The 17,075-nt window shown below is 46.8% G+C and overlaps 2 protein-coding genes across 2 annotated transcripts; both read left to right on the forward strand.

Annotated features, from left to right (window-relative positions):
* Window positions 1-353: 353 nt before the first annotated feature.
* Window positions 354-1,964, forward strand: N7446_012289 (transposase; the record flags this gene model as incomplete). Its single annotated transcript, XM_058521031.1, has 1 exon — window positions 354-1,964. One exon carries the CDS (start codon window positions 354-356, stop codon window positions 1,962-1,964), a length of 1,611 nt encoding a protein of 536 aa, XP_058366397.1.
* A 4,359-nt stretch (window positions 1,965-6,323) lies between these two features.
* Window positions 6,324-6,571, forward strand: N7446_012290 (uncharacterized protein; the record flags this gene model as incomplete). The annotated part of the gene is made up of 2 exons (XM_058521032.1): window positions 6,324-6,443; window positions 6,479-6,571. The coding sequence occupies 2 exons, from the start codon at window positions 6,324-6,326 to the stop codon at window positions 6,569-6,571; spliced, it is 213 nt and encodes a 70-aa protein (XP_058366398.1).
* Window positions 6,572-17,075: the final 10,504 nt, after the last annotated feature.

Genomic DNA, 17,075 nt, shown 5'->3' on the forward strand with positions numbered 1-17,075 from the left:
CATAATATCTCCTTACGCCAAGGGAATTTTATATGGATGAATAAGTAGAATATACACAATGAGGTTATACTTAACCTAAATAGGTTGATTAGGTTCTTTAAATTCATGTATCAATTTACTCACCTATTTCCTAAGTCAATATATGATGAGGATTTACTGTACCAATAGCGATGTTTCCAATTATAGATAGTATAAGATATGCCCAAGATATAAGTAACCGGCCCTTACATTTTTTACAAAAATTACAGACCCTCCTAGCGGAGGGTCCGCCACCCATATGAAAGGGATCACCCAAATGACAGATTTTTTTAAATTTACCATTTTCACATTGATCCTCCACCACGCAGCCCACCATGCCTAAAACCAATAAAGAAATAGAGATCCAGATTGAGAAAGCAATGGACTCTCTCTCTGAGCAATCTAAACCCAATATTGCAAAAACTGCGCGAGAATTCGCGGTCCCCGAAGGTCGACTCCGACGGCGATGGAAAGGTGGAAAATCGCTTTTTCAAAGACAACCCAATGGCCGGAGGCTTAATTCCATACAAGAGCAGGCTTTATGTGAATATATCAATTACTTTGATACGGTCGGAGCCTCGATAAATCGCCGTCAAATTGCTATTGCAGCCAATTCAATCCTCGAAGAAGACCACCATGACGAGAGCGAACCGCCCCCTCAAATCGGCGACCACTGGCTAAAACGTTTTCTCAAACGTAATCCTGAGTACTATGTACGACGGAGGAAGGCTCTTGATGTTGAAAGAAGTGCTGCACTTGATAAATCTGTTGTTGAGAGGTGGTTTCAAGACTATAAACAAGTGGTGACTGAGCACGGTATATGCCAGCAAGACATCTACAATTTTGATGAAACTGGCTTTCAAATTGGTGTCGGACGTGATCAATTTATCATTACTAGACATCCAAAAAAGAAGCTATTCAATGGATCTATCACAAACCGAGAATCTGTGACTGTTTTGGAGGCTGTCTCTGCTGATGGTTTTGCCTGCCCGCCGCTTATTATTCTAAGTGCAAAGCAAGCCTTAGCACGCTGGTTTGATGCTATTAAGGAAGATGAGCATCTAGCTGTCACTGACACCGGCTATATCAATGATACCTTAGCATTCCAGTGGATTCAGCTATTCCATAAGTGGACTATTGGCCGTACACTAGGTGCAAAAAGGCTTGTGTTATGCGACCGTTTTGGAGCCCATATGACGCGTCAATTCGTCCAATTTTGTGAGAAGAATAATATCATTTTATTCTTTTTACTCTCGCATACTAGTCATGTATTACAGCCTCTCGATGTCGGAGTGTTTAGTGTTTATAAACACTGGCATAGTGAGGCTGTCGAGGCCGCAACAATGACTGGATGCCGCAAGTTCTCAAAGGATGAATTCCTACATTCCATAGGGGAAATTCGTCGAAAAACCTTCAAACCGCATACAATTAAGCTTGGATTTAAATTGACAGGCCTTTGGCCTATTAATTCTAAGCTTATTACCGACGAATTAGAGTCATACGATCCATACTATGACAATCTATACCGGTCGAATACACCATCAATAAACTCACAAAACACTGAGTTTAGCACCCCAAAAACCGCTGAAAAAGTGAGAAGAATAAGCCTACGGCTTAATCAATATGATCCTACAACTCAGCATTTCAAAGAGGGGTTGGCAAAGCTTGCAAAAGGTGCTGAGGCGCAGGCTACTTTAGCTCTCCAGCTACAGCGGGAATTCGATCGAACACAAGCTATCATGGGAGCTCGCCACGCCCGGTATGATGCATCTCGCCGTCATGTACGGATTACCGGCATCATGAATTCAAACCAGCTCAAAGAAATAAAGCGAAAAGAATATAAACTGAGCGAAAAAGCCGATCAAGAGAAAACGAGGCGGAAGTGGAAGAAGGTATTGGTCGAAATCAGGAAGCATGGGAGGGCCAAAAAACGCAGTGGAAATTAAATTGCTTTTGTATTCTAGTATTAAGTTGACTAATTCATCTATATCTCTTATTAAATTAATTAATTTACTATGTGGTGGTGTAGTAAATTGAGGTTAAAGTAAAATGTAGGAAAAATCTGTCATTTGGGTGATCCCTTTCATATGGGTGGCAGACCCTCCGCTAGGAGGGTCTGTAATTTTTGTAAAAAATGTAAGGGCCGGTTAGGTGCTATGGAAATATTCTTGCTTTAACAGCTTCAATTAAATAGCCAACCCTGGCTGCTGGGGCCTTGTCTGGGTCGCGGCGTGGTTGGGGTCCGTTGCGTATTGTGGGTCCTTCTGTGGATTCCAATGGGCACTGTGCCCTCTTTAATTCTCTCCGGTGACCCTGAGGTTCCGCTGTACATTATCTGGTGGGGAAGATTATCCTCTGCGGAACTTTCGAACCCATTAAAGCCTATGAGCTCCTGCAATAACCGTACTTTATTCTTCATACAATCGAGGTCCGTCTCCCCTCAAACGAATGTCCGAGAGTATGGCCTCTAATAAGGACTGTCGTCAGTAATCTATGTAAAACGGTGGCGATACACGTATCTGATTGAGGGCTAAGAATGCCGAAATGCCACCATCAGTTGTGATTAAACTTGACGGTAACTATCTGATCATTGGCACTTAACTAGCGCGGTGAGACCAGGAACATACCTGCTATGGTGGCCTAAGGCAACGTAGTGAGGGGTACTGTAACAACGGGGTGGGCGTTTAGATTTGATGTCGTTGGTGCGGAAACCTCTTATCTAACTTTTCTACTTTCTCTTGGTGTAGAATATCTGCCTGGTGCAGTATAGTATGCCCGCTGTGCATTCCTATATTCCAAATACGGCTCGTATTCACTGAGGAGGAGCTTCAGCGCTAGCGAGTGTCTCTTCCCAGAAGTACTGTATTTAGTAGGCACAAGAGTGATATTTTACAGAATTCCAAAGTTTCCACCTTAAGACAATTCGCCAAGGCTTCAAGCTTAGTAGGGCGACAAAAAGGGTTCGGGTCATCTTTTCCAGACCCACTTTCTAGGGATGGCGCACATCCTCTCGTGCATCCTCTCGTGCGGCCTCCAGACCTTCATCCTCCGTATTTTCCAACATGTTATACACTGGATTCTGTTGATCATCTAGTGAGGTGAACAGCCTGCCCGTTATCCCTATGATAGCATCGTCCTGCTGCATCACGGGTAGAGATGCTAGTCATTCCAGAAAAAGAAGATCCGAGAAAAGAAACCCGAGAGAACTTATCCGTTTAATTGTCTTTTAACTTTACGCGTATATTCCTCTTTCCGTGCTCATCCAATTAGTCTTTACACTGCCCCCTGCTGCACGGCGGCTTGGTATGCATATGATTGGTTTATCCTATTGAACGTGCATATAATTGTCTGGCGCCCTACCAGAACAAACACTCCGACTTTCATCTTATCGCTCAATTTTGCTTCACTTTTTGTTGTAATTCAAAAGGAAGATTGATTCATCTATTATTCGGTGGGAAACTTGAGACTATATATACAACGAGAAGAGCAAGTTGATTGGAAATCAACTTGCTCTCCGTATACATATCTCGGGATTAATTCCGATGGTTCGGCTTGGTTCCTGATCTGCACCAGCCTCATATCACAACACTTTTCAGCGCGTTTTTCGTTTCAGGATCACAGCGTGCGCCAGCGCGCGCCACCATTTAGGGTGGATAAAGCGCTGATTCATCTTAGTTCGAGGCATTTGTCTCAGAGCATTGAACTAAATGGGAAGTGATAAACTGTGTACTCTTTATATCTGCGCCTTTCAGCCTACCCACACCGCGCCCCGCTGTGGGTGCGCCTTAGCGCCACTTTTCTGCCACCAATAAGAAGTACTTTAATGTATGTAAAGGCGTAAGGCGGTAGAATTTGTAACCCAATGACAGGCCGTAAGAGATATATTACAAAAAATACCGCTAAAATGCATTAGCGGCCGGGTTAAGGGATAGCCGTGTCACGGGACGACCCCCAACCCTCCGGGTAGGGGGTGTCCCACAGCCATAATGCAATTAACCTCCATAATGCAAATTTCCTACCTTTTCAACTTTTACGCGTATTTCTACCCACCAAAAATGCCTAAAAAAGCTCGTGATGAAGAGGATCTGCTAGCTAAGGCATTACATGCTTATACTACGCGAAAATTTTCATCTCTACGTAAGGCTGCGGACCATTATCGCGTGTCTTATTCGAAGCTTCGCGGTCGCAAAAACGGACAGACATCTCTCTCCGATCGCCCTACCACCAATAATGCATTGAATTCGAATCAGGAAAATGCATTAATTAGCTGGATCGAAGTGCTAAATTCTTGCTATACACCTCCAACTGCAAAAGATATTGAAATTGCCGCAAATCGCCTGTTGAAAATAGCGGTTTCGGAGAGAGTTGTTAGTTCAATGTATAGCTATCGGCTTATACGGCGTCTACCTCCACACATCAAGCTTATTACCCAAAAATCAAAGGAGTCTTTACGAATTCAAGCTGAGGACCCTGGAGTTATTAGCCATTGGTATGATAGGCTTGAGTGTCTCTACCGTGAGCATGGTTTTGAACCTCATGAGATCTATAATTGGGATGAAACCGGCTTCCAAAATGGAGAAGGACTTAACCAACACGTCGTCTCTACGCGCCAAACTGCTAGTATTGCTACTGGAGATCGAGGTGAAACTATTACTGGCATTGAATGTATTGCCGCTGATGGCTGGGTGATGTTTCCGTGGTTTCTAATCAAAGGTAGCGTCCACATGGAAGACTGGTATAGTAATATGTCAACCTCTTCTTCGGCGTACAAAATTATCCACTTAACGTCTAGTGGCTGGACGGATAGTGAGACTGCTTACCGATGGCTATGCTCATTTCATGAAGCCACAAAAAACCGCGTACGACGTGGGCGACCGAGGCTTTTGCTAATGGATAATCATACGTCTCATACAACTATCGAATTTCTCGATTTTTGTAAGGAAAACCTGATTATTCCTTGGTATTTTGTACCTCACACGACTCATATATGTCAGCCCCTTGATGCTGAGGCTTTTTTAAGCCTAAAACATGAGTTTAAAATGGCGAATACTGAGGTTGTGGCGTGGGGTGGAAGCAACGAAAAACGCGATTTTTTCCGCAATATTGACGCCGTCCGACGCCACGCCTTAAAGTCCAAAACTATCCAAACCTCGTTTAAATCTACTGGTATCTGGCCACTAGATCCGACACAAGTTTTGGGTAATTTAGGGCAGTATTCGGACGAAGAGACCTTACGTATGTACGACGAGCCGTCACCTACCCGCGAATTCCCAAGTTCAGCGACCAATTCTCCGCCCAATTCTTATGCGCGTATTGAAAAATTGGAGAAGACAGTTTTCCCGCTACTTGATAACCCGAATCCTGATTTACATAAAATTCGGAAGCATCTACGGCGCGCAATTGATGCCGGAAAATCGTCTCTATACAATGCGGAACTTGCTGAGATGAGTCTTGCGCGCGCCCTTAGCCATAAAACGCCTAGGAAAAAACCTACAAAAAGCAAGCGATGGGTGAAGGGTGCTACAAAGAGTCCCCTTTCATCGATTTCAGGCAATAGGCTAGTACAGCGAAGGTGTGAGAAAGAAGATGAGTCGAAGCTTCGTGCTTGGCAGAAAGACGCAGAGAAAATGGCGGCCGATTTGGCGGCTAAGGAATTGGAGGAAACACTTGAAAATGAGGAGGTTGATACATTATTGGCTAATGAGGCTATTGATGGGCTTTATTTCATGGATTCTGGACCTTATACGTCTAAAAAGTGAGCTAGAAGTTGAAGAAATTGAAAATTTGCATTATGGCTGTTAATTGCATTATGGCTGTGGGACACCCCCTACCCGGAGGGTTGGGGGTCGTCCCGTGACACGGCTACCTAATAACTAAGCCATTCGAAAAACATCTCAGCCAATCTCTGTATCCTACTGAAACTTAAGGAGATCCAGCTCCCGTATTCCTGCTGGTCATATAAAGTTAAGTTTCCTCCCCCTCTCATTGTAGCTCTTAACATCTCTCATTCCGATTGTGCTCCATCCATCGCAGTAACCGTCATGATGATTTTCAGCCTTCTTACTTTCCTTTCTCTCACTCATGTCATTGCTGCCCTCCCGTGGCTGTGCCCGGCAGAAGGAAACTGCTTGGAAAGTCGTACGATTCAGCATTGGTTCAGCTCAAATCCGTATCATAGGATTGACAACGCTGAACCAACAAGCCAAATGGAAATTCAAAACTTACTCGCGAGAGACAATGCAGTCTGGCTTGAACGGGGAGAGGCCCCTCCAAGGCGGGGTGAATCATCGTTTTATGTTTCAATGATGGATGAACCCGATATCGAAGTCTACGTATTCCATTATAATACTGTTCAAGATCTCGACACCGACATCGGCTACGTTGGCTTACGCAACTGGGGGGCAACACGCGCCGCTTCGAAGTTGGTACAGTCATAAATGGCAATTTTCAACCCGTCCAGACCACCTCAAGTGTTGCAGGCCGTGGTGGTACGCAGATTGTTGAATTTGGTTGGAGACCAAACTTTGTCTATCAACTTCGTTTCTATGACTGATGTGGCTTTGGGTCACAGCATAATAACCATCGGTATGTGTCGGGACATAACGTCCCGTTCTTGGTGTACGCATTCTTGCGCGGAGCTGCGGCTCCGGTGTTGTGACCGCCGAGTGTCCGTGCATGGGATTAAGGGGTATCTTAGAACCTGAGATGACCTGAAACACACATCTATCTACATGAATCAATCAACTTTCGCTTTAGGAGCATAAACACTGTTCACTTAACTGTGTACACGGTACCTAGCTGGTGATACCAACAGTATGTGATCCAATATCACTTCTTTCTGCAATACCCTACACGACCAACCCTTTCGGATTCATTGCTTCTACAGGCTAACCACTTCTCTGATCAGCAGCCGCTGCTGTCTACTGGTACCAATTAAATCTATTGAAAGGCAATGCATAAATATACAAAAATGTGTCCGACGGGTAAACCACCGCCGCTCGTCGTATTTCAGATACGACAAATGGAGTACACGTTTTACAGCAAATTACAAAAATGGTATCCAGTGCTATACCTTAATCTTTCTTTCTAGGTAGGACCCTAGGTCATAAGTAGTTGGAGTTTGTAACGCTCTGCAAATAAATTTGTTTTTCCAGCTCGATGATTGAGAAAGAAGAAAAGAGCATAGCACCTAAGGGAACGCTTTTGCAAATACCGTTTCTGCAAGTATCTGCGTTATTATACAAGTGACGAGAAGACGTGAAATCGAAATGAAACCAGAGTGTCTGTGTGACCTTTCGGATATTGATTTGTCTCACTGAACTGGAAGCGCATGAATTATGTATATAGCAGCGTTGCGATAAGCTCCCCTATCAGAATGACGATTTAGGAATGTTGTGGTTTGAAACTCGTGCAGACTAGGACCAAGCCACATCATTGAAATTAATTGTGCACTATCTATAGGAATGAACGTGCTCTTTGAAAACAGTTGGACTTCATCTTGTATCCCATTACGGTGATATATGGACAAGGCCCGACAACCTATTCCCATATATTTGGATTGCCTCTGAAGACGAATTAAATCTTAGAAAATCAAATTCGCAGAAAGTGCAACTACGCCCTGAGACCCGATTGATACAGTGGTGTAACAAAAGTATTTGACCTCCGGTACTTCGGGCCTTAGGACCCACTTTTCATACTGCCTGGCAGAAACCTCGGAATTCAATTCAATTTAATAGTGTAGTGGTGGAACCCGTGACTGTAGCGTATTGTCAATGCAAGTTCATGAATACTGGAAGAGAACCGGAGAAATGGATACTCCGAATATGCGGATTAGTCATTAGTGAATAGCATAAATAGCTTGAAATTGGTAGTAATAAAAGACAGAGTCATCGAGATCTTATTGGTCGGATGAAGTACGGCTTTTGAGACGTATTATTGGCCTAAGGTGTCGCAAATGCCCTAGGAAGCTTGCATGCAGCCTTCTCCTTCTAGGGAGAGCATCCATCCATCATCAATGAGACTACAGTTTTCCACCAGATTCTTCATTCTGTTGTGATCTGAGGCTGGTGCAGATCAGGAACCAAGCCGTACCATCGGAATTAATCCCGAGGTGTCTATACGAAGAAACAATTTGATTTCCAATCAACTTGATCTGCTCTTGTGTATATATAGCCTCGGTTATTCCCTCTAGTTCAGTACAATTTAAAATTTCCTTTTGAACTACAACATTAACTAGTCCTGGTGCATGTTCCTACATCAAAGGCTGCGATCAGCAATGAAGCCTCAGCATGAGGAATATAAGCGTAGTTGTATATCGTTCCATGTATTCCGTAGAGGTAGTCGCAATCGCCCTTCTTTGGAATGACAATAATATAGAGGATGTCCCAAAGTCAAAGGACTCGAGCACGATGGTGGTGCCCTTGGAACATGCCCGCCTACACATTTTCATCCTTGTCATGCAAAACCATGAGGATTTCATCGAAGTGTTATTTGGCCCGGTAAGTACTGCGGACAGCGTGTAAGGATTCACGATACTATGAGTGTTCCCGTAGGGAGACAGGACACGGTAGCAAGGGGGCTCTGGGAAAATGGAAATACGGCATTCTTGTTGGCTCAAGGTAATACGTCTACTTGGATTTAATAGGATCGATGGTCGAAAGCAGGGTAATCTTTGGGGTGAAGCGTACGATTTGTTTTGACCTACACCCAAGTCAGGAGGAAATTAGTTTGACAGAGACCGTGGAATCACGAGGGCAGCTGAGGATCATTAGCGGAACCGCAAATCATTCGACTGCTTAGTTTGGACGACCCATGGAATCGCCTGCTCGGTGAGAGAATGCGGTCGTCATGAAGGATTCAGGCCCAGGCTTCTGCCCCACTTGCTTTCTGGGTTGCTCGTGATTAAGCCCTACAGCCCAAAAGAAAAGCCCAGAGAATTGGGGCAGATTCACGACAGTCTCGACCTGCTCATGTACGGGGAATTGGAACAGACCAGCAGTGTACTAGAAAGATTCTCTCTCGCTACAGTCGTAATCAAGATGTGGAGGGTAATTGAGATAAAGTTTAGGGGCCGCCGGCCCACAACCTCAACTCATTTCCGGCAGCCAATCGGTTCCTCGGTTTTAGTGCAAAAACCGGAGATATTTTTACATAAGCTCATGAGATCTGTCCATGATTGGCATAGTTTCTACAGGCTCTCTGCTAGACATATCGGACTGGTTATTGAATGGGGTTGATGATGGGGTTGTGTCGGATTCAACGAGAGTATTCTCTTACGCGAAGCTTTATGCAGGACAGAAGACATAGCTTCTAGAACGTTCGACACACCTGATAGACAAGGACCAACTTGCCACTTGACAGGAGAATTATTCTCCTGTGACAGGAACCAGGAAAACATAACCACGGATCGGAATTTAGCCTACCATTCTGTTGCCAGAATTCCGCGCGATATTCCAAATACCTCACCCGCCTGGACCGTACCTCGGCCGTACCCTCTACGCAACAAAGTCCTTTTCCATCAGACACTGAGGCCGTCAAGTTTGGGCTTGTGGATCAGTCTGGACCTTCCAATTTCTTCTCCGGGCCATAAATAGAACCTCCTTGATCTAGTGTCCCGTGGGTCGTCGCTGGGATCTGCATCGCAGAACCGTACCTGCGTCTGTCTAAATTCGCGCATTGTGTTTGATTGGTCCGTCGGGCGCTATTTGTATCCAGAGTCTCATCAATGTGATAGTAGCGTTGCAATCTTGCGAGGGGGTGGCGATCACGCGAACCTAGCTCGTGGGCCTGGTTGCACATTTCACATGGTTGTCCTAGGCTCGGTTTCCTATGGAAACTTTCCAATAAGCTCTGGGCTTTTGTTTATGCCCTCCCAAAGAAGGACAATCCTCATCCTGAGCTTGAGAGTATGTCAATATCTGTGCGGCCAGGGAGTAGAGATTCTAGTAAAAGCAATATTAGCTGGCTACGAGTAGACAGGGAAGAAACAACATTCAGCGGCGCGGGCCCAAGGATGAGCAGAATTGATTCGAGCGAGACCAAAGGATCCTCCGGCCAACCGCAGGTACAGTCCAGCGTTTCTGTCAACCAGAAATTTTCCAACCTATTATTTTGGCATCTGTTGAAGCACATCAACCCTCATGAAAGAGACGGTGACCGTGGCTAAACGGGCAGATGTAGGGTGCCACCGCTTGAGCGATTTAATTGCAAACTCAACAATATGTAGGAATCACATTTTTGCGGCGTTGCTTTCTTTCAACAGTTGATGAAAGCGGTTCGCCATACTCAAACGCAAGATTTGAGAGAAATGGTCCCAGGTCGAAACGTGAATCTGCGGGCCACAAGGTGTCCAGACACCGTTTCAACGTCGTTCGACTTGCTTCAACGCCAATCAAAGGACAGTGATCTCTCTACCCTCGGCGCAATGGTTCCATGGTAGAGACTTGACCGAAAAAGTTATAAAAGGGGCCGGATTCCCAGCCCAAAAAACTCAGGACTTCGGTCCTCACACTTTGATCCTCACACTTTGATGCATCGTAGTGTCCCTCTCTTGCCTGCGGGCTCGAGAGTTTCCGTGACCACGGCTGTCGCTTCCACGAGCCCAGCGATGTAAGACTGTGCTCCCTCGCTGCCATGAGCCCCGCGAGTGTAGAAAGGTGCTTCGCAGGATAGGTCTGCGTGAACAACAATCCTCGCAGGGGGTGCTGCGAAAACAAGACTACCTCGCAGGATAGGTCTGCGTGAACAACAATCCTCGCAGGGAGGTGCTGCGAAAACAAGACTACCTCGCAGGGGGGCGCTGTGATGACAAGTGAGACCCGCAGGAGACCGCTGCGTTAACAAGTTCTCTGCAGGAGACCGCTGCATTACCAAGTTCTCCGCAGCCTAGGTCCTGTGTCAACAAAGCGCCTCGCAGGGACATCTGCGACACCAAGAGTCTCCGCAGGGACATCTGCGACAACAAGAGTCTCCGCAGGATGGGCTCTGCGTCAACAAGTGTGCCTCGCAGGATGGGCTCTGCGTGATCAAGTGTGCTTCGCAGGATGGGCTCTGCGTCAACATGTGTGCCTCGCAGGGTGGGCTCTGCGTCAACAAGTGTGCTTCGCAGGATGGGCTCTGCGTCAACAAAGGACTCCAGACCTTCCGTGACCACGGCTGTCGCTGCCACGAGCCCAGCGATGTAAGATTTGCGCTCCCTCACAGCCAATGAGCCCTGTGTATGTAAAAATGTGCTCCCTCGCTGCCCTGAGCCCCGCGAGTGTAAGAGTGTGCTCCCTCGCTGCCCTGAGCCCCGCGAGTGTAAAAATGTGCTCCCTCGCTGCCCTGAGCCCCGCGAGTGTAAGAGTGTGCTCCCTCGTTGCCCTGAGCCCCGCGAGTGTAAAAATGTGCTCCCTCGTTGCCCTGAGCCCCGCGAGTGTCAAAATGTGCTCCCTCGCTGCCCTGAGCCCCGCGAGTGTAAAAATGTGCTTCGCAGGACGAGCTCTGCGTCAACAAACGTGCTTTGCAGGGGATTGCTGCGTTAACAAGCCCTCTAGCAATGTGCAGGCACCTCTTCGTGGTGTTAGAGACCAGTATTCGATATTCAACAGTATTCGAAGAAGCAAAGACCTGCCCAACCTCCTCATAGTCTGTTTCTTTTTCCGAAGGATCATCATTGGATAGATAGAATGAGCCCTAGATAGATCGTCCCAAATCCAATGGCCAACATTATATAACAACGAAAGTGTCATTTTTATCAAAGGGGAGGTTCCCAAATGTTCTGCACTGATGGTTTGCGGCCCGATAGTCCTTTCGCGTAGTGAAATTGACACCCTTCATTCAGGCGTAGAGCAAACATGTTGGTGAGAATTAGTGAGAGTGTTGACGTGTTGACGTGTCGATGCGTTGATGCGTTGATGTGTTGATGTGTTGATGTTGATGTCTGATGTTGATATTTGATGTTGATGTTCGATGTTGATGTTGATGTTGATGTTTGATGTTGATGTTTGATGTTGATGTTTGATGTTGATGTTTGTGTTGAGTATCACGGTGGTCAAAGCTTGTGTGGCAAGACTAGCGATGTACATTTAAATAGACGGGTTTCCCACTTTTGATAGCAACCCTAACAAGAATATTACAACTACCTATCTCAACAGTTTGATGTTGATGTTTGATGTTGATGTGGTGAATGGTCGGGCGGTGAAGGGAGTGCTGGTCACCGTCTCACAGAGGCAATGCGGTCTCTTGCCATGTCCCCCACATCATAGAAACTTCAAGTGCTTTTTTCTTTTAATCCTGCAAAGCAATTTTGATCCCTGTTGGTCACACCTTGACTATGGCCTCGAAATAATTGTGCAACTCTGATCACGCAATATACTGTACACTCAAGATCAGAACTAGGAAGTGTAGAGCCATGTGATGTATTTCGTAAATCCGAATCACGGATTCAATCCAAGATGATTATGCGATAGGCTCAGTTTCTTGCGTCGCGAAAAAAATTGCTTGAAATGACTATTGCTAGTCACTCGAACCTATTCTACACTAGAATGCCTACATCATAGAGCGACTACGAGAGTGAGAGTTTCGTTCTCTCGAGGTTAACATGTCATTGGTAGCTTTGGCTCGGGAATATCTGATCCGCTCCTTCCACATGTAGGAGCCGTCGCAACTTTGTGAATAATATCCCGCCAGTAAATCCAACCAATCTCTCGTGGAAGTCCACTACAGCGATGAAGAAACGGTCGTTACTTTCCGTGAGGCATATTCCCCACTACATGCAATAAATCATGCTCCGCTGCTGATATAGCATGATTGATTTCTGATCGGGGCCCAACGAGCCATCTGAAATCAGAACTGGTAAAGACACTCTCCACGATCACCGCTCGGGACCTGGTAATTTGTACAGGGGTATTCTCACCCACGTGTGACCCTAGCAGGCATCCACTCAAATCCTCCCCAAGCAAATGTAACATGAGCGCTTATTGGGGTAGATAATTCGTACAGGCTGTACGGGACATTCAGAGGTCCTACTACCCGAGGGCTCTCGTGGTGCTGTTACAGACATCAAACCCACCTTCACGGTGAATTGCTCAACAGTGATATGCCTGATATCGTCTTGGGCGCGGAGAAATACATCATAGATGGTCAAAGCACAGTGAGCTCAGAGACGTAGAGGAATCGGTGATTTGCGGGCAAGACCTGCTTGCGCCTCCAATTGCGATATGGTAGACGACGGTCTCAATGGACGAAGGATACTGGATAACTTGACTGACCTCCAGCTCCTGTGACATCCAAGGTGTATGGGCTTTGCACGTAGTGCTTGGGCTTGGATAGAAAAACACAGGCTTAGGAAGCTTCTGTCTAACAGGGACGAGACAAACAATCCTGATAGCATGCAGCTCCGTGTATGTCCGAGTGGTTCCCGCTCGCTCGAATATGTCGATAAGCTGAGCAACAAGGAGAGGAAGAGGAATCAGGGGGACTCTATCAGGCGTGGTTCTTGGGTCATGGGTCCTCTCAATCGTTTGGCCACCCTCGGTCTTGTCCATCGATTTGAAGCTGACTGGCTATTGTTAGTTGATCCGGGTAGAAATGACGGGACTTTTGCCTCACCTTCTCCATGCAAGCAGTCCCGACTAGCAACCTCGCCAGTACGAAAATATGGCTCTAGCTAGACAAAGCATTGGCTTCTCCCGGTTTCTTAGGGGTTTCAGGCTCGAAAGACGCTAGATGCCATCTGAGGACAACGATGGTCACCCACTGGACGCCAGGGATCCAAGCCGCAAGTAGGCCATTCTATGAGAGGGTTCAAATGCCGGGAGACAGACACTGCTATGCGCTCCATTGGGTCTGCATCAGGTAGGCATACCAACGCATGATCTGATGAACCAAATCGACTGGGAGAAGGTCGAGGTAGCGACTCGTCGATGCCACCAGTAGTCATGTGGAAGAAACAAAGCATAGATGGTATTGGTGTAGGGGAGGTCGAGCAGATAAGAGATTTGCTCGCTTTGCATTCGGGTGATGGGAATCTGACGGCGTCTTCCTGTGGTGAGACCCGAGTCAGCAAGTATTGATTCAGTTGGACAAGGTGTTGTACTTTACGCCGTTCATGAAGAATCCGAGTGTATGCTTGAGACAGATAATCAACAAGATTCGTGATCATACCTGCTTACCAACTAGATCACTGCCAACTCAGTTCTGCGATGCAGTCACCAATATACCATGTTGTATCCAGGTTCGTCACACTCTCCGGCTGTCGCTTCGAGAAGTCGCGCTGGATGAACCGACAAGTTCACAACACGGCAAAGGCGCATGACGAACTCACGTGTGACAAAAATTTGTACAGTTGTATTAGGAGACAGCTTCGTGCAAACAGCGAGAGGTTGAGGCACTCCACTGTTCATGGTGTGAAGGCGGTGAGGAAGGGGAAGACGCGATGGCGCGTCGGGCCCTGGGTCTTATCTGACTCGGCGGGAATAGGTTACTCGCCACAAGAATTGTCGCGGTTGGCGATGGGCTGGCTGCTCCTGCAATGGCATAGAGATGTCAGTGGTGTTTGTGTTTCCGGCGCAGAGTTGGCACCAATCATCGGACCCGGCGCAGCAGGAGGCGTGATATTGCACTCACCTCGTCGTGCACAACGAACGTCTGGGGCTTATGCATCCTGCTGTTTGCCCGCGGCCTTAATTTGCAGTATTTCACATAGGACATGTTGCATGGTTTGAAGTGATAGGGCCAGAAATGGCGTGTAAGCCATGACCCTGCGCGGAGCACTGACGGAGAGCTGGTTCGGACTCAGTCTGGTGCGCTGTCAACGGTTTCCTGTCCATCGTTAGCTTGTCGATCGGCGAAGCAATGCTTGACTCACATGTTCTGAAAGACGACACGGGAAAGGGCACCGTGGCTGGTGTATATTGGATGGAATGCATGGATCTTTGTTTCGCACCGTCTTTGAATTCAGTCTAGTCTCGGATAGGGTCGCGCGGAGACAGACTTACCTCGACCGCTCTTCTGCATCGGTATATTCAGGAGCGGACAGTGGTCGGCTGCTATGGTGGACAGATGTTCGCATAGGTACTTTGACTAGCTAACCCAAATCTGCTTCTTTGATCGGCTGGCATGAGTGACATAGTGGACCTGGTGGTCGTCGCGTCTCACAAGCACTTTCTAGCTTGTCGGTCCACGATGTAACTGTAGATGTCAATACAGTGAAATTCCAGTAGGTCAAAGGGAAGAACTTATCAGGAATCGAAGACCTGCTCGACTCTGCATAGCCAAGTGATGGTAATGGAGAACAAATTGCTGGAGGGAGAAGACGTATTTATAGATTTCTTGGCTCCTGTCGCGTACGTGCTCTGCTAGGTAGCAAACGCTGGACACGATGCCTATCCTAAGTGAGGTCTGTTGCAACCTATGCCTTCGTTCTACCGCAACTATTTGCAGCCGAATTTTTGGTGTCATGTTAGATGCCCGCCGGGGAAAAAAAATGCTAGAGTCATGTTGAGAATGAGTCAAAGTGAGTCGGTTAAGAAACGTTGGCTCACTGTTGAATCTACGGTCCTAATACTGAGGCAATCATTCTCGTCTAAAAAACATGGAAATTTTCTGGCCTCGCTCGAGTGTTGATTGTCTGCGCTGTGTGGTTCTGTCCCTCTAAGCTGCGGAAAGCGTCAGGCCGCGGTCGCGCGGGCACGGGTACTCAACCCGTCAACCCGTTGAAGCTTGGCCGTCCTTGTTGACGGGGTTTTGAACCTGTGATCATGGTTGAGATAGATATCCTTTTTTCGAGTTTCTTTTTCTGTCCTCTAGATTTTACTCTATTTACGTTTGGGATTTCTGAGCTCTCAAGCGAATGTGGAAAATGCGTTGTGATTGAATATATATCTCCTGGACCGTTCATCACCGGAAGTCACTAATATGAGGCACATTCACCAACCATCAACACCACGAGAGTGATCACCAGCACCATCATTAAACGGACTGCTAACAGAGTGCTGAGATTGAAAAGCGATTGAAAGCTGACTACGCTGATTAACTTTCATGGTGAAATGAGACTGAGTACCTAGCTACCGATGTCTTCTAGTCTATAAAAGCCTCCAAGAATTAGTGGACATACTATTGCCCAGATACTCGACTTTCCCCTGCGATCAAGATGAATGCCCCTAACAGTACGCCAGACCAGGAAAGAGAAGGAGAACAACAGCCCAGTGCATTGCCAATCGTTTCTGAAAAAGAGAATTCGCAGGAGGCTTCTGATCATGTCCCTCCACTGGTAAGTAAAGCGACTCAGCTTCCAATGCTCTTGCTGACCGTCGCAGCTCTCTCCCTCGCAACAGGAAGCAGAAACAAGATATACCTTGGCGACAGAGCCCTTTCAACCTATTTTGAAGGTGCTAGCAGACCTCGAACGCGACGATCCCAAGTTTGCCTTTCCAGCAGGTCGAATTGTCGGACTCTATCGACGCCTATGGGAGTCGTGCGTGTCCAAACACATCGATGGCCAGAAGCTAGAGCAGAGCAATCGGATCTTGAAGGAGGCTAGCAGTCACCTGACTAAAGAGAGGGACGGACTTCAGCTTCGCCACGACAAGCAGCTGTCTCGGCTGCGCTTCTTTGACCAGGCACTGGAATCATCTCGGGGTCGATTGACTAGGATCCTCGATGACTGGGATCACCCTTGCAGACTCAACCTGGCAGGGCTGCCAGGCTTAGCAAGAGAAGGTTGAAGGATTCTATATGTATTCATGATTGTCGTAGGTCTTACTTTTCCAAATTGGCAATAATATGACAACATTGTAATTGAGAGAGAATTACCGCATGGAAAGTAGCTTACATCTGGAATAGCATAGCCTTCGTGGAATGTTCTGCGAATAATCCCGCATGTTCTAGTGTCACGTTTATTAACCAAGTACAATATAAACAAAAAAAATATTGATCCAGTGACAATGTGGGCAGTGTAGCTAGCGGAGAAAGCGTCGATTAACTCGGCCGTCCCGTATTGTATCACGACAGCTACCCGAAGTAGATGTGGCCAGCTCTTACAGACCACCAAACCTTCTCCTCGGAGACCGCTTCAG

Source organism: Penicillium canescens (assembly GCF_028828765.1).
Source record: "Penicillium canescens strain IBT 15451 chromosome Unknown utg000010l_segment0_segment0, whole genome shotgun sequence".
NCBI lineage: Eukaryota > Fungi > Ascomycota > Eurotiomycetes > Eurotiales > Aspergillaceae > Penicillium > Penicillium canescens.